General features: G+C 43.0%; 1 protein-coding gene across 2 annotated transcripts in view; it reads right to left on the bottom strand.

Moving 5' to 3' along the window:
• GLIS1 (GLIS family zinc finger 1) overlaps positions 1 to 23579 on the bottom strand; it is a 1044855-nt gene that overhangs the window by 661076 nt on the left and 360200 nt on the right. For both annotated transcript variants that reach the window (XM_069232645.1, XM_069232646.1), the window contains exon 3: positions 20296 to 20446. In XM_069232645.1, the coding sequence (XP_069088746.1) occupies positions 20296 to 20399 (104 nt within the window). In that variant the 5' untranslated portion in view covers positions 20400 to 20446. The remainder of the gene's footprint in view (positions 1 to 20295; positions 20447 to 23579) is intronic.

The raw sequence follows: 23579 nt of genomic DNA, 5'->3' as shown, positions 1-23579 counted from the left end.
ATACTATCAGCCCACCTAACAATTAAAAACAACTCTGGTCACTGGCACCCCTCAACTTCACATCCCCCTCTCTCACCCTTCTTCTTCAGCGCTTCCCCTCCCTGTCCAAACCATCCCCCCCCGTCCCCCTCTGGGCACAAGTCCTAAAACAAAAGTGTGGGGGGAGGGGACTAACCAAGTTAGGCAGTATGCAAGTGACATCACAGTGCATGACATATGACATTGCACGTGGCACCACAGGAAGTGACATCACAATCAAGGACTTTACAGAAAGAGACATCACAAAAAGGGATATTAGATCTTAAGACCTCACACATACGTTTAACAGCAGGTCTATCTTTCATCCCCTCCCCCCCCCCCCAAGGGATGTGCCATGATTAGGGTAGGCTGCCGTAGCATTTTTCCCTTTTTCCATTTCTTTCTACGGGAACATCCCCGAGCAGGAAATCAAATTATTTTGCCTTGTGTACATATACATAGCAAGTGGGGCAATCTCTGGGTACTACTCGTGCCTGATATCCCCTCATTTTTGTATGGATGTGTAGCAAACATTACGCACATTCCTGGTTTTAAGTTCTAACCCCTGTGTTACCAGGATGGTCAGCAGAGAGCCGGAAACTGGTGTTAGCTATCTAGAGTTCCATGTATGATGACGTATGTTCATATTAAACGCAGAGTAGATTTTAGATGTTTCTGGGCGTTAACTACAGGCCTGAGAAGCCCTGCATAGTTCAATGGCGGGAGTCCTTAGCAAGTTAACAATTCATCCGTTCTGATTTTCTGGAATAAATGCGCCCTTCGGTACTTCTCATCGTCTCACAGACCTGTGAGCTGCTTTTGAGTATCGTTAATAAATACGTCGAATAAAATGCAAGAAAGTTTGCGCGTTTTCTTTTCCAATGCAGTGGTTTACTAGTCCACGAAGGATGGGGCTTCGCTGAGCCGACACATAAATGCTATATGAAAATGCAATCTCAGAAATGTGGTTACAAAAAAAAACAACACAACTTCATGAAAAACCCTTTCCTTCCTTTCAAGGACTCATTTGGAAACCGCATCAAGTCAGAGGTGTTATATTCTAATAACTTGAAGATTCCTGCTGAAAGAGATTATTACCCGGGCTGTGCAAGTCGCATAGGGGAAATTCTTCTAGTAAAAGTAGATTTGCGAGGCAAGTTTCTCATAAAATACTTTAATTTTTTTGCAGGACAATTCTAAATCCGTTCTTGTGATGATCTTTTTTGACAATGGGAGCTGGGTGAGGACTAACAATTTTGCCCAATGTCGGATTCCAACTTTGTCCCTGCGCTCACCACCGGTTTTGACTATGGGATCTCAGTTACACAAGTTATGCTGGTCAAGTACCCAGGGAGAAAAAGGATCTGGCAGAAGTTTAAAATTAAACAGAAACAAAATGCAGTGTGCACCGAATTCTGTCTTGAAAGTACACCTACTTTAGGCTGGAATTAAGACATATCACTTATTCCTAAAACATCTGGTCTCAAAAGGGATCAGTGTTGATGAAGACAAACTGCTTGGGGGCATGCTGCTGCAACAGTGGCCATACATGCTTCCATCCAGGATGAATGAACACAGCCACACTGGGTGTTACCGCTGTTGCATTGGTCCAGAAAACAGAGAACTGCCAGAGGAACAGCCACTTGGAAAGCCATCTACCTCTGTGGGACTACCTTGTTACATAATGGGAAATTGATAACGAAACAAGGAAAATATCTGGTTCCGCTAGCCCGGAGCACTAATGCATCTCAAATGAATTCCCGCTAAGGAACCACAAATGGAACACAATCTGGTATGCACTACTCTTTTTAGCTGGACAGTGTCCCAGTCCACCTCATTTTTCACTTAATTGAGCAGGGAGCACAGCTTATTGGAAGTGAAGTGAAAAACAGCAATCCGAGACTGTACCCTGCTACTAGGCACACACTGTGAGCGCAAGAGCCCTTGTGCAAGAGGTCAAGGCAGTTTCAAGTTGCAGAATGAGGATGCAATGGTCTTTAGTTCAAATATCGACTGGGTAGTGTTGACTAGTAGTTACTATCCCTAGTTGTCCTGTGGCACTGCTTTGCTGCCCTAGCCTCAGAGGTCATCAAGGCAGCTGCAGGACCAAAAGGTAAACACAACTGCATTCGAAAGGATTTCTACAAGCTACCAATGGTGGCCAAAAAGCATTCGAATTCAAAAACATTGTGCAAAAATGTAAAAAAGGCATAGTTCCACACCACATTAAGGAGAAAATAAATGCACACCTGCTCAACCCGAAGACTTCTGCAGTCTCCCTTAAATTTTTAGTAAAAAAAATAGAATTAAAAAAGTAGAGTAACAAAAGATGTAGAGATCAAAGAATATAAAAGTAGAAAATTAGACAACATTTTAATGGAAGGTGCAAAAAAGTTGAAAACATAGTGGTAGAAATGCCTGGATATTTATTGGTGTAAGGCAGTGGTTCCCAACCTTTTGACTTCTGTGGACCCCCACTTTTTTATTAATGGAACTCAGGGCCCCCCACTGAATCATCATTGGAATCCGGGGACCCCCACTGAATCATTACTGGAAGCATGAGGCCTAATTTGTTAATATGTTTTAATTTTCTAAGCAGTCGGGGACCCCCTGAGAAGGCTTCACGGGCCCCCCAGGGGTCCCCGGACCACAGGTTGGCAACCACTGGTGTAAGGGATGGGTCATATTTAGGCTGTGTTTAGGGATTAGTTTTAGAGTTAGAGAAAGCTATGGGTTGAATAGTGATGCAAGAAAGGTGCATGGATTATGACAGGGACAAGGTTAAGAGACAGTGGTAGTGTTACATTCACACTATAGGTTTGGTTAAGACTACGTTTAGAGTGATAATGTAGGGAAGATATAAGAGAAGGTGCTATGTTGGAGTTGGAATAAGTGATAGTTTTAGGACTGGGGTAAGGATGACAGTTGGGTTAGGTTAGATTTTGGGGTTGCGCCAGGGTCAGGGTTAGGATAATGGCAGTTCATAAGCAAAGGTATATGATAGTGAAGGCACAATAGGTGGCACAGGGGCATCCATCGACATAAAATGGCAGACAGCACGATCTAAGGGAAAAAGGTTACATTTAAGCAGGAAGTAGCATTGTTTACGGTAGGAGATTATATATCAATATATTCAATTAACAAATGTAGAACAAAAATTTGGCATTGTTAGCTCTACATTTTAAAATATTAGATAGATTTTTTTTTTGCAACTACCTTTTTGAGATCTATGTTTTTATAAACTATTTTATGCTATTACAATGTTTTATATACTACTATTTCTTTCTCAAAGTAATTGTCAACAGATGATTCATTTGTAGTTCCCTGCCCATGACCCTACAGTCATGTTCAAAGCCAATTAAAACTCAGCTCTTGCGTTTCTAACAACAAAACCTCACAACTGAGGCAGTTTGCAAATTCAGAATCGAAGATTTAATCTACAATGATCATAATTAACTAATAAAGTAAATAATCAATAATGGTTGCTCTGAACACTGTGTTGCTGTTCTTTATATTGTTTCCTTGCATTGGGCATCAACAGATGTGGTCTGGTGGGTGTTTTCCTTGTTTGTTTGGCAGGAGTCCAAACATGCATGTGTAGTTGGAGCTCTGCATAGCGAAAGTGGTCTGAGTGCAAATCATTTGAAGTCTTTGTGATGTCACAAAGTGTGCTGGTGTCAAGAGGCTAGGTCTATGGGGCCTGTGGGACTCAAAGGCAATAAGGAAATCCTTATGACAAGTACTGCCATGGTCTTTGGAAGCACAAGAGTCAGGTAGTACTGTGAGCCCAGTAAATTGCTAAGTACCTTATCTTTTGGTTTTGCATTTCAAGGTGTTGCAAGGTCAAGCAGTCAAGGCTTACCCTAGAAGAGTGTTCTGGGGAAGAACACTAAGCTCAGCAACCACATGTAGCTCTCACAATAAACAAACTCTTCATATAGTGTTATACTTTTTGTAAAAGAAATAAGACTTTACTTACATTAAGGATATGTGCTTAAGGAAGTTTAACTGTGTAAGAAGCACAGTCAATAGGGAACCAAAACTGTTTCTTCTAAAGACCAGTGCCCGTTCCAGACAGGGACACTTGTGTGTCTCTATGAAAGGCTGAATCTAAGTGTAGCAGTGTCAGGTTCTCAAAGAGTCCAGCCACACAGTTTGATAGCTTACACAGTTCATTATTGTCAGTAGCAGTGGGGCACCAGCCTTGATGTGGTCAAAAGATGAAAAGATGTGACAACACAACTGGCCCCTCTATTGTTTCTTGGTTCTTGTCAGCACTACTCAGGGAGCAACCAGTGGAACCATCCTGACAGAGAGAAAGTGTCGCTAAGGGCATACAGGCCCTCATGCTCCTCATCCGCACCACTCACTGCTGCACTATTTAGGCAGGCTGGACAGTGTCACCGACTGCCTGCCTTAGCAGTCAGGGTCCCGACAAACATCCATATGGAGGCCTGCAAGGATGTTGGACTTAGGGTCTACTCTGACTGAGGCAGGCTCAGCAGATGCCAGGTGATATACCTTCTTTTCCTTCAACCTGAGGCAGCTGCAGTGAGATTGTTCTAAAATACTAAGATATAGTACATACCCGTTCTGGAGACACCAAGGGCCATATTTATACTTTTTGACGCACAACTGCGCCAACGCAGTTGTGCGTCAAAACTTTTACCGCCGGCTAACGCCATTCCAACGCACCATGCGGGCACCTTATTTATGGAATGACGTTAGCCGGCGCTGCGGACTGGTACGCGTAAAAAAAAATGATTTGCACCAGGCAGCGGCGGCGTATGGGAAAATGGGGGTTGTGCGTAAAAAAATGGTGCAAGTCAGGTCTGAGGCAAAAATCAGGCCTCACACCTGACTTGTGCCATTTTTTTTGACGCACAATCCCCATTGACATGACTCCTGTCATAGCAAAGACAGGAGTCATGCCCCCTTGCCCAATGGCCATGCCCAGGGGACTTATGTCCCTTGGGCATGGCCATTGGGCATAGTGGTATGTAGGGGGGACCAAATCAGGTCCCCCTCTGCCACTTAAAAAATAATATACTTACCAGAACTTACCTTTCCTTCCCTGGGACGGGTCCCTCCATCCTTGAGTGTCCTCCTGGGGTGGGCAAGGGTGGCAGGGGGTGTCCCTGGGGGCATGGGAGGGCACCTCTGGGCTCCTTCCAAGCCCACAGGTCCCTTAACGCCTGCCCTGACCCAGGCGTTAAAAAACGGCGCCCATCAGTCTGTGCGCCGTTTTTTAAGGCCCGCCCCTCCTGTGCGTCAAAATTACGCCTGAGTATAAATAAGGCGCACAGGCCTTAATGTCATTTTTTGGAAGGGAACGCCTACCTTGCATATAATTAACGCAAGGCAGGTTCCCCCTTCCAAAAAATGACGCACATGTTGAGATTTTGACGTCCGCGGGGTCGGGCGTCAAAGTATAAAAATGGGGCAGGGTTTGCGCCAAATGTGCGTCAGAATTTTTGACGCACATTCGGCGCAAGCAGAGTATAAGTATGCCCCCAAGGTTCTGCCCCTGGTCCTAGTCTTACTCCATGCGAGGATGTAAAGAGTTTTTGCTAATAAAGTTATGAGCACTAGATTAGCCAAAGAGGTCAGCTTGTATCCAGTATCACAGACGGTGATCTCCAATAAAATGGCTAGCCACAATAAAACGTATCTTCAAATATTTGGAAGGGCCGAAACCAGATGAAGTGCATTTCCTGTAGTTGAGCCACAGCTCCATAGCAAGCAGGCTACAGGGGAACTGTGTTTGAGTCCAAACAGCCACTGGCCAATCAGATCCTGTTGCGAGGCCCTGAACTACCAACAGAACCAGGCACAGGATGCAGGACGTTGGTGGGTTACCAATCTCCTTGTGCAGGGTGTGCAGCTTTGGCCACGTCCTTGGCCACAGTCACTGCACAAATGTTGCTCCTCTTGGGCCACATGCTGACTGACTGGGACTGACGTGGTCCAGGTCAGGTGAATCTTTTGTCTCATCTCAGTAGGTGTGAATTCATATCCCAACATGTGCACTTCAAGCTATGCTGGTTTCTACAGAAGGAGAAGAAGTAAAGAGCACCTCCGAGGGACATCAGCAGGCAGGAGAGACTGTGGCTTTGGCTGCCAACACATCTATGGAGAGCAGTATAAACACAGAAGCTACATACAAAGAGGGTACCCCACCTCTCACTGTGCCAGATATCCTCATGCACACATGTAGGCTCAGGTGGAATCAGTGGCCCAATCAACACAGACTGCATAGATATACACCGAGAGATCCATTTGCCAGTCTCCTTACTGAGGCATCAGTAAAAAGTCCTGTATCCCACAACAGTTCATCAGCTGACAAGTCAGTCTTGTCATGGCCTGGTCATGGGGACATCATTCAGTCATGTCAAAAGGAACACCACTTTGGATCTCTTTGCGTGCATTCACTAGCGTCACCCACCTCGAGGCCCCCTTTTCAACAACCCACAGGAATCTTTGTTATTGAGCATCTTAGGGTTCCTCAAGGGTGGAAACAGAAGAAGTTCTACCCACTTGGATGACTAAATGAAGAATGATGGTGCTTACATAGTGCAATACTACTCTAGGCGATGCTGTTGTAATAGTTAACACAAAGAAAAAATTAAAGAAGGATTGGCAGCCGGAGTTCAGCATGAGGAATAGTTAGGCAGAGAAACATTAATGTTGACTGTGAAAGAAGGTGGCTTTGGAGCTAGTTTTGAAATGTGCTAATAAGGAACATTTCCTAAACAACATTAGTAATGAGGTCCATTTGCTGTTATTACTATTATTAGAGGCAAAATTCCCTTCTAATTTAGGCAATCAATAATTTATCCATGAGGTCAGGTGCAGCTTATATTAGTAATATCCTTCTATAATAAACACATGGACTTGAAAATGAAACAGCCATCTACCTTAAGCAAGCATACTTTTCCACTGGGTGTTGAGATATGGAGGCTCCTGTGAAGTCTTGTGATTAATCAAACATCTGCATTTTACCACATGACACTGAAGTGTCAGAGATAGCCCGAAGATCTGCAGTCGAAAGGATGCTAAGGTCAAAAGAGGGGACGAGTACAGGTTCTCCCACCAGAACCAAACTCACAGACTGACAGGCTGTGAAGTTTCTAGGCAGTCACCAACTGGGTACATTGGCCGCTGTTGATTGACAGGCACAGAAAACTTGCCACTGGTCTTTGGACGTGGTCCACAATTAACCATTGCCATAGGAAGAACTATAGGCCTCATTATGAGTTGCGCGGTTGAACCGCCACAACTCCAATACGGCAGGGTTGAGGCGGCCCTCAAGCAGACGTGGGCGTGGGCAGTGCAGGGGCCATCATGTGGCCCCCAGGACTACGCCATGAAAAGGCTGGCAGGAAAGCAAAGTTGTGATCAGCACCGTGGTGCTGAACTCGGCACCACCGTGGCTGACCACAACTTTGACCGCCACCAACCCGTCGGGATCCATGAGCCCAGTGGAGGAGGCAGTCTCCTGGCAGTCCGACTGCCAGGATTGTAATCCAGTGGTCAGACTGCCGGGACTGCAGCAGTGCAACCGCCACAGTGAGTTTGGCGGTCCTGTGGACTGCTTTTTGTTTCCTCTTTATCTACACTTAAGTATTGCAGCCAACATTCTGTAAGTCGAACAAAGTTTCAACTGTTATTCTTTACTTGCATTTATATCACTGGTTCGGTCAAGATCAACAAGTCACCGAACACCAATTTCAAATGTGGTTATCATAATGGACAACAAATACACAAATGTGCTGCACAGAAATCCATTATAAGCAATTATTTCTTCATATTATTCATTAAGAGTATTCGAAACCCTGACTGGAGTTTATCATCTGTTTGGTCTGCAATCCCAGCCCTTGTCAATCAGCACGTCTGCTCTTTAACAACTCGTGTTATGCCCTGGTTTAAATTATTGCAATTCTTTAAACAAAATTTATACAAATATAAAAACAAAAGTGTTTGATAAAATAAGCAAGCCCTTTCCTGTTGTGCAATGGGCTATTTCTTTAGGGAGATTACGGACCATAAGTATTGGTTTTATGTCATTGTTTCACCCCCTACCAAAATGGCTGCCCTCACTATGGTAGGAAACAAGCAGACCCCATTAGAAAACACTGAGCGTGCGTTCGTGTGAGTGCTGGGTATGACACTAAGGGCCAGATGTACCAAACAGTTTTGCCCATTCTGTGTCTATGGGAAAATGTGTTCGTACATATGGCCCTAAACTCTGTTCTTTTCAACATGTCAAGTGTAAATAGTTCTCAAAATTGATAAATATGCATCTAGCCCGACTATTATATTCAGGGTGCAAAACACAGAGGTGCCCGGTAACAGCTTCCCGGTGCAACAGTTAGCAAGAAATTGGTTTTCTGGCTGGGCTGCTGTGTAGAAAATGTCGAATCTTTTCCACGAAACTCTCCAAGCTCATTTCACGAAGCGACAATTACATTGCTCAACTCCAACAAATTACAACAGGATTTGTTCTCACTCGTTACAATGACAGGATTATTAATTCTAAGAATGCGTTTACTGGGGAAAGGTAGGCCACGGGAGAGGCAAAGCGATATCTTAGGCCTGCATTACACCCAGGGCCCAGATGTCACGTTGCACGTTCACGAAATCTGCGTCAGAGATTTTAGAACATGTTTTCCGCTTACGCAGCCTACCTTTGGCCACAGATGGCAAAGTGTTTCCATCTTGTAATGCCGGGTGCCATCCAAAGCTTTCCGGCCGCCTTTGCTCCGTGGCGCGAGAGCAAAGATGGGAGCGTTGCGCCGGCCAACAAGGCTCGCGCGACTCAGTTATTACCAGACCTTTCCTAAAAGTGATAAGTTACAGATATTGGACTAGCAGCATAATCCATCACAATTACGGACAACTGAATTACGAGAGCCATACATTGCAAATTACATATAGCCCGCGATTGCACACACGGGGGGTTATTCCAAGGGGTGTGGGAAGGGAAGTGCGTTGTCAAATGCAATTCATGTGCGGGGAAACGTCCTTTCAGATATAAATGATATGATTTTTTTCATTGGCGAAATGAGGAACACAAACGAAATTAAATTATCTTATTTTGTGTGAAGAAGGGTCTTGTTACATGTGCTGATTTTTCCATTATATATACTTTTTTTCCATTTGTGCTTTACTGCGTGGTCCTTATCAAGTAAGCGGCACTTAAAAACGTCCAGCATTTATTTTATGTAGCGCTTTAATGAATCTGCCGGTCAAGGATTTCCCCCTGCCAAATATTTATTTGGTTCTTCACCTTTTGACAGCTGCGGACCCCCACTAACTCAGTACTGGGATTCGAGGAACCCCATCAGTCATTACTGGAAGCGGCAACCTCGAGCTAAGTAATCGCTACAATTTGTACCTCAAAACAATGCAAAAAAAATCGGAACAAGAATACATTAAAAAAATAAAAAATGCTGAACTATTTAATTCAAAAATATAAAAAAATCAAACAATCAATTTTATTGGGAAGCTTGGAGCTTTTCTAAATTTGGGTTTTCAATTCTAAAATACAGAGTGTTTTCCTAGACCATAACATATCATTTTTTTGCTCTTAATGGTTACGACCTCTTTCTTAGTGCTTCTTCGTCCATATTGTATTCTGTTTTCTGTACTGGTGCTGCTCCCACAAATCAAGCTAAATATACCAACTTAATTTTTAGCCTCCAATATCACATTTCTTCACTTATACAGAACATTTACATTTTTCCAGTTTTGCTTCCTAAGTTATCTGCTACTATTATTTCTTTTTCTAAACAGTCACACGCTCCCTAAGTAAGTTTCAAGACCCAGGAGGGTCCACGGACTACAAGTTAAGAACCACTACCTTAGACTGATTTGGCTAGTAAACTCAACTTTGATCTAACCAGGAGTTTGCATCTGAATTTTAATTACAACTTGTGCAAATTTATCCTAGAGATCTGTCAACTGCTCCCACACAAATTTCACCAGTTAAACACTGCTGGAATTTGTGCAGGGGAAAATTACATTTCTTAGTTTTGGTGATAAAAGTGGCAAATCATTTGGTATTAGAGCTAAATCCCCGTTGTGAGCTACAGGGCTGAGGTAAACGGAACCCTGGAGAATGAATATTTCCTTATGCAGTAATAGAGCATTAATTTACTGGGTCACTTAAAGTAAGCTCTTAAGTAGGATATGTTGATTTGAATGCATATAGCAGTTCAAGTGTAGTGGACAGTGGCTGTTAGACCTGGCCCTTTCTCCATGGTCATCCCCAAACATTTTGTCTGCCTCCTCCCCTCTTTGCTGAATACATTTTTGTTGGCTTTACTGTTCTGGGCACTTCACCACTGCTAACCAGCACAAAAGTGCATGTGCTCTCTGCTGAAAACTTAGCAACATTGGCTTGTCCACAATTGGCATATTTAATGTACTTATATGTCCCTAGTAAAGTGCACTTCCTGTGGCCAGGGCTTCTAAATTAAATGCTACTAGTGGACCTACAGCACTGATTGTGGCACCCACTTCAGTAGCCCCTTTAAACATGTCTCAGGCCTGCTATTCCGGAGCCTTTGTGGGCAGCTTTAAACTGCCATGGCGACCTGGCAAGTTAACCCTCTTGCCAGGCAGAATCCATCCTTTCCATCCTTTTTAATACATATAAGCCACCTCTAGAGTAGACCCAAGGGCAGGGTACAGTGTATTTAAAAAGTTGGACATGTACTTTTAAGTTATACATATCCAGGTAGTGAAAACCCCTTAAATTAGTTTTTCACTACTGCAAGGCCTATCTCTGCCTCAGGTTAACATGGGGATTGCCTTACTACATTTTATAAGTGCAATTTCCAATTGGGAAGAGATGGGACCTCCAAGTTTGGTGTCTCTGGAATCACAATTTAAAATCACAACTTATGATGAAGTTGGATTTTAAATTGTAATTCTGAAAATGGCGCGTTTATAAAGTTGGCATTTTCTTACTTTCAATCATCTAGAGCCTTCTGCCTGTTTCTGAATACACACATGTGAGGGTGACAGCTGGGGTCTTGTGCATTCCCTCTAGCCAGCCACACACAAAGGGAGCTTAGGTGTACCTAAGTGTCCATCTGCATATAGATGGCTCATTCTGGGCAGGATGGGAGGAAGGAGCTGACACACCTGAATGGGCTGTGTCCTGAGCCCTCACAACGGCTTGCATACCCCCCTGTAGTGTGTGTGGAGCCACAGCAGGAAGGACAGTGAATGTGTGCGCTTCAAAAGCACCTCTTTGAAGTCTCCCTTACTTCAAGGGCCCCACTGTGTATAAGAACTGGACTTCTGACGCTACCAAATCAGTACAGTTCTGGAACAGAGAACATTCTGCCAGGAAGAAGGATTGCTGTGATGCTGAGTCACTATCACTCTGCTGGACTTTGCTGGACTCCTACTCTGCTGTGCCTGCCCTACTATATGCTGCCATCCTTGCTTTGGAGTGAGATGACTGGACCTGCACCTCTACATCCCCAGAAATAAAGTTACTCCAAGGGCTTGTTGGCTTGCCTCCTGTTCTGAAGTCTCAGGGACATAAAATACCTCACTCACTCCTGCTACAGCCTTCCAGCTGTGAGTCCTGTCCTGCCAAGTGGTGCCAATCCAGTCCTAGGCTCTTGGAAGTGAGCGCCTCAGCTGTTGCTACAAAAATCCACACAGCGCCGTCATTGTGGCAGTTAGAACCAATGCCAGGATCGACTACAACGCATCGTCGCATTGCTCCTCGTATCACTCCTCGACGTTGACTGAACCCCAAACCAATGTACTGATTTCAGTGGGACAAGGTTAGTCCCTGTATGTGGCCCCCGCTCCATTGCGGTCGGCTCGACATTTCACATTTCACCTGGTCTGGCGTCACCAGATAACCCTGGTTGGCACTTTATGTTTCTAAGTACTAAATTTGCAGACATTCTTTTAAAATTCATAGCTCGACTTCTCCATTTTGAAGTTTTGTTCTTTTGGACTTATTTTGTTAATTCAATTAAGCCCTATTTTTCAAACCAGGATTCTTTTTGTGTGGTGTTTTCACTGTTTTACAGTTTGAAGGGTTGCTCAAATACTTTACACATTGCCTCTTAAGTTAAGCCTGACTGCTCTGTGCCAAGCTAACAGAGGTTGAGCACAGGTTACTTTATGATGTGTATCTGAATTAGTAGATTGTGGTTCCTGCTTGGACATGGTGCATACCTCTGGCAACCCAGAAACCCAATTTCTAACTGGCTAAAATATCATTTTCGAGTTGTATTTGGACATTCATCTTTGGATAGTATTTAATTATATTTATTGTATTGCAGGTGGCAGTCTACTAATATGGACAGTGTGATTACAGATAACAGATTACTGTTATACTTCACGTGGCAGTCACTCACAAGGATAATAAGGTATCACAGATGTTATGCTGTGAATGGTAGTCCACTTGAATGGATGTTGGGCAAGACAGTGTGGCTCTTATGCTGCATGCGGCAGCCCGCTCATAAGGATTGTAAGTAGGATATTGTGTCTGTTACACTACATGTGGTAGTCAATACATATGAATAGCTGATAAATTATTATGGCATTTATGCTATCTGTGGTAATCCATGTATATGGATAGTAAGTACGATGTTGTGCTACTCTACATGTGGCAGTCTGCATATATGGATTAAAAATAAGTTATTGTGGCTGTAAGGCTGCATGTGGCAGTCCACTCATATGAATAGTAAGAAGGATATTGTGGTGGTTATGCTGTGTGTGGCAGTCTACACATATAAATAGTAAGATAATGTGGACTTTATGCTGCATGTTGTAGTACACTCTTATGTGTAGTAAGTAAGATATTGTGTCAGTTATGCAGCATGCAGCAGTTCACACCTAGGGATACTAAGTAAGATATTATGATGGTATTCTGCATGTGGCAGTCCACTCATAAGTATAGTAGCATATCGTGGCTGTTATGCACATGTGGAAATCTCCTCATATGTATAGCAAGATCATTTGTGGCTATTATGCTGCATATGGCAGTTCATTGTTATGGAAAGTGAGTAAGATGTTGTGGTTGTTGTGCTGTATGTGTCAGTCTATTCGGAAGGATAGTAAATGGGTTGTTGTGGCAGTTACTCTGCATGTGTCAGTCTGATCATACAGATAGTAAATAAGTTATTGTGGCTGCTATGTTATGAGGACCAGACTGGGGAGATAAGTTTTCTATAAACAACATTTTATTTACTTAAATAAACATGTGTTGATCCTGGTCAGTTGTATTAGTGTATTAGTATTTCAATAATAATTAAAATGATTTTCCAGAATATCAAATTATTTTCCAATACATGTGATGCAATTCTAGTTGTGTCTCTTATGGTATATATTAAATATGTACATGCATGGTCCTGATACAGTTAAGATATCCTAGCTATGGCGTTCTTAATCAAAATGTTGCAATCTTCTGGATTTTGTATTTGTATGCAAAAAGTTGCATTCTTTTTACTTCTGATGTAGCCAATACATGTTTCGCCCTTTTATAATGGCATGCCAGCCTGTATCGGGCAAAATGCCCTGTGTGTGAATCTGTCTCTGCGGTCCGTCAGAGCTTGGAGTGTGCGATGCAGATCTCCAATTAAAAGAGTGGAGGTTATACTGGAAGAAAGAGGACACTTCCGATGACTCCAATCCTATGACTTAAAACCAACCTTACCAAACAAGTAAGGAAATAGTCTAAGCCTTGATAAAGCCCAAGGCTTGCTTGCAATTATTAATGGGTAAATCAGATGTTGGCTACAGTCCATAGACCAATAAGTAGGATGTTGTGCTTGTTACTCTAAATGTCAAACTATTATGAAGCAATCCTGTAACCCTGTAACCCTGGGCTACTAAACAAAAAAAAGGACAGTGGTTCCCTTCGGCGAGGTTTTAACCCTACATAACCTAGGCTAAATATTATAATCCAAATGCAGTTGGATAAAGTCATACAGTAGGTTTAATTCAACACATTGTATCACATTAAATCAGTTCAAGACATTAATGTAGATTTGATAGATGGAGGCCACCAGATACCATCCCTGGGCTGGAATCAGGCACCATCAAAAGATCGCAGTGCAAGACCTCCAATATTATGTTGCACTTGGTAGAAGCTGGAAACTTCAAAGCTGGAATCTACATTAATGTCTTGAATTGATTAATTTTGAATTGGTGATTTTTCCTTTATACTGGTTGCTACCGGTATCTTGTTATCCTGATGGTGACCCTGACAATTTACCCTCAATAGGGTCGAAACACCAACAAAAGGAATTCTTGGACTAATAGGAATTGCCAGGACGTGCTCACTGTACTCTTATTTTGAGTGGTGCTGAGAATCAGCATCTCATCAGCCCCTAGTTACATATGTATATATGTTGTATATAATTTTTGAACAGCACCAAAGTACAACCCTTCACAGATGTAGGAATTCACTATCACTGCGTCGTTTTTGGAGCACCCACAATGTAATACAATGTGCTGAATTAAACGTACTGTGTGACTCTATCTGGTTGCAACTGGATCATAATATTTAGCCTGGGAGGTTTAGGCTTAAACCTCCCCCAAAGGCAACCACTGTCCTTTTTTGTGCTGCTCTACATGTGGGAGTCTGCCCATGTGGACAGTCAATAGGTTATCACGGCTGTTTGACACATGTGGCAGTTCACTCATAGGGACAAGAGGTCCTGGCTGGTTTGCTGCTTGTGGGAGTCACTCCTGATGATACTAAGTGAGTACCCCCTACTCTAAACGTGGCAGCCCACTCATATCCATAGTACGGAAGAAGTTGTGGTTGCGCTGCGCGTGTCGATCCACTCATGCGGCTAGTGGGTAAGTTTGATGCTGCACGTGGCAGTCCACTCTCATAGAAAGTAAGACATGGTGGTGGGTGTGCTGCATGCACAGAGTGCCCTCTGTGGTGAAATGTTTACTATTTCATTGTTAGGTTTCACGTGGGAGTTAACACTCCTTTGGACTTGGGACAGGGCAGTGCTTCTGTCATAGGGACAGTGGTAGCATATCATCTGCATTCCGTTGCTTTTGGCGCTTGACTTAAACCTATAGTGCAGAATGTCTTCCATATATGTTCTTGTATGCAGCAGTTTACTGGGATGGAATTAAGTGGGAGACGTGGTTTGAACGGCGTTGTACCGATCCATAAACTGCGGTACTGTATCTATGATGCTGAATGTTTTTGTCACGTGCTGGCCCAGTATTAGTCGTTCATTAATCTGATTAATCAACCCTCTCAGAGGCTTATGTTCAAAACCGATTCGCAGTCACAAGCTCTACGATTTAAAAAATAGCAGCGTTTGTAACCACAAAATAGGTTTTCCCTATGAACAGATCCTATTTTAGAAGTCCGTAAACTTTTACCAACTCCGATTGTGAATGGATTCTGATTCGCAATTCGAAAGAGGTACATTGTAGACATTCCTTCCTGATAGGGAATCTTTACGAGATGTTTCAATGTTTTGCAACCGTAATCCAGTCGCAAAACATTGAAAAATTACACACGCCCAAATTGGGGTGAGAAACCAATTCCCTTTCTGAATGTTAAAAAACTTTGCGGGCAGTAGTGATCCAGTGAACTACTGCCAACTCTCGAACGTTTCCCCAAAAATATTTTCTGCTTCCCTTAAGGAAACTGGCTTGCAGTTAAAAAATGCTTTACTATTTTTAAAGGCGATCACTTATGGCCTATCTCATAAATATTAATTAGGTATGTTGTAATGTGACCCCGTTGACACAGTGTTTTATACCGCCTACGTTTTCTCTTTTGCATACGTTATACAATGTAGTACCCTAGGTGTCTGAGGCCCTGATTGAGAAGGGCCTAGCGCCACTTTTGCACTGCCTTAGCCTCATTTTTTTATGCTAAGGGGGCGCTAAGGTGGCCTTTTTCCCGTGCCATATTTACACAGTGGTACAATGCGTGCATTTCGCCACTTTGTAACCCTTTGCACTACATTATGCAGAGATTTCTTTGCGCCATTTTTTCTGCACTTTTAACGCCTACTCAGAGCTGGCGTTATTAGGAGGCACACCACTGTTTACAATGGGCCTCAATGGCTTTGCAGAATTAGTGTAAAAAGGTTGTACGCTAATCCTGCAAAGCTCCGAACTGGCGTCAAAAGTTTTACGCTAGTTCCTTAACTGCCGCCATGATATGCTGTACCTTAGATACGGCGCACACATTGTGGCATTGAGGGGGCGCTAAGGGGCGCAAGAAAAGTGGCGCTGCACTTGGGCAGTGCCACATTTCTTAAATCTGGCCCTGAGTGATTTAATTCTACCCATACAGGGCGCCTTGCTCTTGCCTGCACTGAGCTATACTTCTTTGATATGCTAAAAAGAAATCGAAAAACACACAGCAGGGATTACTTATATTTACTAATGTTTAGGTTATGTTTTAGTACTCCAAAAACTGTAAATTCAGCTGGAATGGCAAGAGCTTATGTCATTTTCTGGGACAGGTAAAAAGTACTTTCCCAATCCAAATGCGTAAGCACTTTTTGACAGGCATTCAAGTGGACAAAATAAGAGTGGTGCTTATGGATTAATTTGTTTCACGTGGAATGGCTGTCGCCTACCATAACTCCAACAGTGCAAGACTAAACAGCATATCATCTCTGTCGTGCTGTATGTGGGAGCTCCCTAGAGTGACAGCTGGTAGACTAAGGTCTTTGTTTTGTTGCACGCAGCAATTCACCCATGAAGACAATAGGTTGGTTATTATCTCTTCAGTTGCTTGTAGCATTGTTAAACCTGGCAGGAAAAAGCCTGTACATTTGGAAAAAAAGGATGGAGGCAGCAATTGTAATAAATAATATGCTGCAGTCGAGGGAAAGCAATAAAATATTAAAGCATGACCAATGTTATATAAAGTGTAAATTATTGCACTACAGATATTGATAAGAGTTCTGAGCTACAGCTTGTCGACCTGGCTGACATAAAGTTAGCGAGGGGAGGACTCCATCGTCTGCTTCTTTGTCGCGTCTATCTCGGGTTCCACGGTTGTTCGATACCATCCTCCAGGATGTAGTGGGAATCTCACTAAGACTGTAACGGAAGCCGTTCATGTTTCCGAGCACACCCGCGCTGTGATCCGCTGTCTAAGGGTATCTGTCATTCCCTCATTATGGCGCATTCAAAAAGGTTCAACAAGATCTAAGCCGAGAACCATTCCCGTCCTTTGTTTGCTCCCTTCAAATTATCTTTGTTCTATAATTGTCCTCAATGGCAGAAAATGAGCTCCAGGATATTGGTGGTCATCAAATTTGATGACTTGTCCCTGGATAAGACAATATTGCACAAGTCTAAGGGCCAGATGTATCAAATCAAAGGATTTTATCCATTCTGTGTCTATGGGAAAATGCTTTAGTACATATGGGCCTAAACACCGACCACCACAATCTGGTCACCGTTCAGCACCACAATATTGAACGCATGGGCATATGTCCCCGATTAATAGTGTTTCCTGATGAAGTCCATTTGGTTGTATTGTGTTGCCGCTGAAGGCGAAACAATGCGAACAGGCTTATATCCATGACACCACAACAAAATGAGAAACAGTCCAGTTCCCATGACTAAACAAAAAGCAAAATGCACTCTGCTGGCTTACCGAAGGTCAAGGCTGGAGACCAGTTCAGAAAAGCACTGTTCCGCGGCTTTGACTGTGGTCTGTCGTTCCACCCCACGTTAAGTGGCAAACGTCTTACCTGTCATTAAAGATGGCGAGCAGCTGTCTCTTTAAGAGATCTTTATGAAATCGGGGCAATAGAACACATTCTGCCAGGAAAGAACAGAGAATGGAATCCTGTGTTTTGATACAATTAATGCGGACCAAATGTTTAGATCGGGATGTGCCGTGAAAAAATCTGACTAAATATTAATTCCAGCAGCAAACGGTTGTAGGACTCCACCGCTTAAAAAACAAACGTATGTTTTGTGTCTGGTTTGGGGGCGCTGCATGCACCCTGCACCCTGCACGAAGGGGTTCTTTCTCCTGCTATCACCGCCCTCCATGTGACCTTGAGGTGGGCTTTGTGTTGTGCTGCGCTGTATTTTGTGTATTGTTTTCTTGCATTGTGGTTTGCAGGATGTGACTCTTTATTTTTACCAATTGGGCCAGAATTTCTGGAAAGGACACGCCGACCCATATCACCCTATAAATCAGCATTTGTGGCCCAAGCCATTCCCCCAGACCCAAAGACCTAAACCTAGACTGTGGCCCCTGGAATTATGCGGCAGGAGAGGACCAAATGCTGCACATTTTGTGACAGTATTACTTCTTTATTTTGTAATCTTTATACATTGTAACGCCGTCTGGGCAAAATTTCAGCTCATTAGTACATTATGGATTATGTGGCAAATTATGTGGCAAATGCTGCAAATGCATCATTATGCGGATAACGTTGCGGCCTCAGAATTGCAGAATTCCAGTGGCCTGTCCTAGACAAATCTATGCTGACTCTGGCTCTAGGCCCTAGCTAGAGGTGGCCTGAAAACCGCATTGTTCTCATAGAAAGTATTCTAGCTTCTGATAATTTTACTACCACTAGGCTTTTCTTGTAGTTAATACTTTATAGTTTGATGCGGATGCTGTTTTCTAACCAAAAAACTCTCAGTTGCCTCATGGGTCCTGTACAAGCTCAAGACAACCAACAGTTACAATTAGCAATAATAGAAGTATTTTGATGTTGTTGTTGTTAAGTTGTGTAATGAACACCAATGTTCACTTTAATATCCATCGGTGTGTCTGGAGACACTTGCAGCCAGGGCCAGGGATCGCTGAAGAGCAGATACCACCTTGGCATACGTTACACCTTCATGGAGGGCACTGCTCAGTGGACACCTCGGCGTGGCGAGGACTCCTTCACAGTAACACACGTCAGCATGCCTCTAGACATGTAGCGGGGCCGACACGGCTGCATCTGGCAGACTCTTCCCTTAGCTCCACATTCAGGGCCTGGTTAAGGGGCGGCCCTGTTGGATACCACACACATTGCATATTCAGAGTACACTGGGGAATAACGTGGCCTTTGGTGCTCACAGCAGAAAAATCTACATGTCCAGGTAAATACTGGGCCCTTTCTTCTTTTTCAGTTCCTGCAGTCGGACCAGTCTCACATTTGAAAGTGTGTGGGGCGAGCGAAGTGCTTTTTTCCCGTCCTCTTCTGCAGTCTGTGGCTCCAAGCATGAATCAAAGAATGAACTTCCCTCAGCAATCCAGACAGTGCTCTCATGCTGTGAGCCAGCATGAGAGCAGCAGCAGGATTGGATGGAGCTGGCTGGCTGGGCACTCCTTCAGGCCCTGGAGGCCCGTGCTTCTTTTCCACCCAGCTGCCTAAAACGGTTGGGTTGGAGAACTGCAAAGTGCACCTATCAGACTGGCCGTTGTAAGACAGCTGGAGAAACTGACTTGTGCACATTACACCACACCAATGGCTGATGCCCCCAACGAGCCAAGGCAAGCCCCGCCCAATACTTTTACCTGCCAAAGCATGGCATGATCTCAAATGGTCTTGGAGGGGGTTATCAGAGATCAAGAAAGCTGTGGTTGGACTCACATCTCCCTCATATGTCACGAGCAGCCCAGACAGACCAGATCCCGAACGCCTCCACTACAAGGTAAATCGATGAATCCCTCACAAAGCATACGCTTCAACTGTGAGTCTGTATACAAAGCATCAGACCTGCATTTAGCTCGACTCAAAGCGCTTTCAATTATGACAGATAAGGGAACAAACAGACTCGAAGATCAAGTCATTTGCCCAGGATGACACAGTTTGGTTAAAGGGAGATGCCGGGATTTGAAGACAAGTGATTTGGTTTTAAAGTCAACTGTTTGGGTATTTTTGGCTATTGCACTACTGCCAGTTCCACCATTCAGTGCACCATAAGAAGTAGTCCAAAACCTCAGAAGATGTGAAGAATGAGATATCCAAGCCCCCGCCCCTTCATGGCCTGTTGCAGAAGGCTGTCATATAGCAGTGTATTATTGGACCTCTGGGAGTTCACACCGGGCAAGCATCAGACTCCTTTGTTATAACATTTCAAATGCATGCACACACCCAGAAAAGTATGGATCAAAGGACTTTCAAAGACAGTGTAACTCCATTTTTATTAGGTGCATTTCTGCAAACCACTCAACAGGCACCTGAAGATCTGGGGCACTGGATGCTACCTAAACGAAAAGGGTGCATTACAACGAGGAAAATACGCAAATGCAACCAAAGGCACTAAGCAACCTGTACTGACCTCTCACAGGATGATGGGTGGTCCCTGGAGGGGCAGCCCGCGTGGATGACGAGACTCTGCCTGCAGACAGGCACCGGCATATCTGTCATGTCCATCCCCACCATCGACTTCTTGTCTGGTATCAGGTGACAGAGGTCGTATCCTTCACTCACTGAAAGAAAGAATAGAGGGGAAGCACGAGGTCAGGACTTCCGTCAACGACGAAGGATTATCAAGAAACACCACCTCACCTGAAAACTCATTCACTAATGTATTTACCTCATATTTGGTGTCACAAAATAGAAATTACATACGTATAAGCTTTATAGAATTTTTTCAAATTATAATATTTGTAGGATGAACAATCTGTCTATATATCGCTCATAAAAAGTAAAAGGGTGTTTAATCGGTGCCGTTGAAGGGTATACGGGCTGTTAACGTGATCTTTCTATGTGACTAACAACAGCAAAGCTTGATCAGTCTATCGATTTAATACATTCATTTATTTAGAAATGCACCTTTATTGGGCACTTTTAATTAATAATAATACAATGTGTTTTACATAGCGCTTCACAAGGCACCCATGCAGTTCGCAAGCACCATAAATAGCAGCAGTCCTTTTCTCTAGGTAAATAATAGGTGAAATTATTGCCCAAACCAATGAGACTCTGCTTACCGACTTCAGAAGGACGAATGGCGGAGTCAGTCTTACAATTTTTTTAAATCATGACTTTCAGACTATGAACGGTCTTTTTAGTCACCGAGTAGTCCTGCAAAAATTTGTATTTACCAGACTTCAAAGATCGTGACAATGCAATGTAATAAAACAATATAGAGGCATCACAGAGACAAACTAAGGAGGTTGACTAGGTTGTTGAAGGCAAACACTCCAGGGGGTAGTTATATGACTCGAATATGTTGTAGATGGCACTAAATAATGATTTGCTAGGACCCCTGTTTTACTGAGTCCCTCATTTATGTCAAATGGCAGCTTTATTACAGCCATAATAAACGCAATCTATAAAAATGTATTATTATAAGATTTATTTCGTGCTTCAAAGCTCTGACGAAGTGGACTGGATTTTGGAATATATTAGAAGACGCTATTTGGAGGGCACAACCTACAAACTGAGCTAAAGGCGGCTGCTACTTTTACCCAACCCAGAAGTCCCCATTTTATTACCCTGCAAAGGATGAAAGTCATCCTATAAGCATTCCTAGATGGACGACCTTCGCATGCTACATATATCTCATCAACCTGCTGTTTAAGCCTTGGCCATAGGTAAGTGTCCTAATAAAGACTGATGCGAATTACATCATCCAAAAGTCAACATGAACAAGCATTGGCGAAGCCAACAGTTCGCACCTTTGCGAAAAGCAAATTGCCTTTCCTGGACGCTGTGAAGTATTGGTAACAAAAAAGAAAAAAGACACACTGAAGCGGCTGCTGCTTGCAATCGCATCACTCTGCTGGCGAGCACCTGTGTAATGACACATGCATGTGTATGTGTTAGAGCAAAAAAAAAGAAAGAAAGAAAGAAGACAAAAAAAGAGAGAAAGGATTTAAAAGGCAAAATCGAAAGAAAGAAGGAAAAAGAAAGGAAGAAGAAATGAGAAAAGAAAGAAAGGAACAAGGAAACAATGAAGGAAAGAAAAAGGGAAAGAAAAGTAAAAAGACAGAAGGCAAAAGAGAAAGAAGGAAATAAAAAAAGAAAAAGTAAAGGAGGCAAGAAATAAAGATGCGAAAATGGAAAGGAATGAAGGAAAGAAAAACGAATGAAGGCACAAAAGAAAAAAGGAAAGAAGATAAGAAGATAAGAAATAATGAAAGAATGCCAAGAGAAAGAAAGAAAGAGGAAAGAAAGAAACAAAGAAGGGAAAAAACAGAGAACGAATTAAAAAGGCAAAATTGAAAGAAAGAAGGAAAAGAAAGGAAGAAGAAATGACAAAAGAAAGAAATATACAATGAAAGAAGAATGAAATAAAAAGGGAAAGAAGGAAATAAAGGGCCAGAGAACAAAAAAGAAAGGAAAGAAAGAAAAAAGAAATGGCAAAAAAGAAAGAAGAAACAGAAAACGGAATTAAGGCATAAAAGAAAGAAGATAAACATGGCAAAAAAGAAAGAAAGAATTAAAGAAAAAGGGAAAGAAAGAAGATAGAAATAAGGAAGGAAAGAGGGTTGACAAAATACAAATTTGGATACTAAAACTCAAATTACGCCCCACCTATGTTTACATAAAACTGTTACAAGTGTGCTGCAAATTATTGCCATAAAGTTCGTTTTGTCCTTTTCAACGTTTATCAAAGAGCCATTGGTGAAACCGAGTCCTGCAATACAATATGGTAGGCTGTGAAATAACAACAGTCCATTTTAAATGGCATTGGAATGAGACTGGAAATGAAAAAGCTGGAATGTGTCCCGTGCTCACTTCAAATGCGTCCTTCAATCACACCAGGCAACACTGGCGCTGAAGAGAACTCCTCAAAGTGACGATAACCAGAGACTTGAGTAGGCTGATCGGTTTCTCCATGCTGTAGTGGGCGGAACCAAATAGGAATGACACGACAACAGACCAATAGGTGAAGAGAGGTGGCTGAAAGCCTCTTTAAGTAAGTCGAGTATACATATTATTTTAGTAAAATCAAAAGGACCTGGCCAGCGCCAGACCTAAAAAGAGTCAGTTGGCAGAGCAACAATACATACGATGGACCCTGTCTCCTGAAGTATGCCTTGAGGATTGCTAGTTTTGTAGCCGGTTGTCTGTGCCTAGTATGAATTACTGTTTGTTAACATACTGCAGGCTCAAGCCTTCAATAAGTGGCGATTTAAAAAGAAAAAACAATTGTCCATCATTTGGTGCTTAAAGGTTATGTGATGTAATTTCGTGTGATTTTCTGGAGAGCCAGAGGGTATATTTGTTCTTTTCTGTTGTGATTTTGGAGAATTAGGGCTGGTAGCTGAAATGAGTTTAGTCTTAGCAAAGGTATCCTAATAGATTACCAGCACAACCAAATAGAAGCACTGGCCACGCAATGCCAGGTGGGGGCGCATTGCATCCGCGAATAAATGGCCTCTGCTGAGTTGTTGGTGTGACCTGCAGCTCGGGGTCTGCTTGGGCGCCATCTTCATCCTCCCAATGTCTATCCAATGAGGACCATTCACTGCGGTAATCATAAACCACAATACCTGTTCCAAAAGAGGCATTTGAGCTTGTAATTTACACTGAATAAATCGTCATTAGCCTTATAAAGTCGGGAAAGTATTTCTGCACGTAGCAAAATTTTACTAGAATAACGTAAACACC

The sequence above is a fragment of the Pleurodeles waltl genome, chromosome 4_2, assembly GCF_031143425.1.
Source record: "Pleurodeles waltl isolate 20211129_DDA chromosome 4_2, aPleWal1.hap1.20221129, whole genome shotgun sequence".
Taxonomy (NCBI): domain Eukaryota; kingdom Metazoa; phylum Chordata; class Amphibia; order Caudata; family Salamandridae; genus Pleurodeles; species Pleurodeles waltl.
Note: the sequence above shows the minus strand (reverse complement) of the source record. Positions and strands in the feature narration are given on the sequence as shown.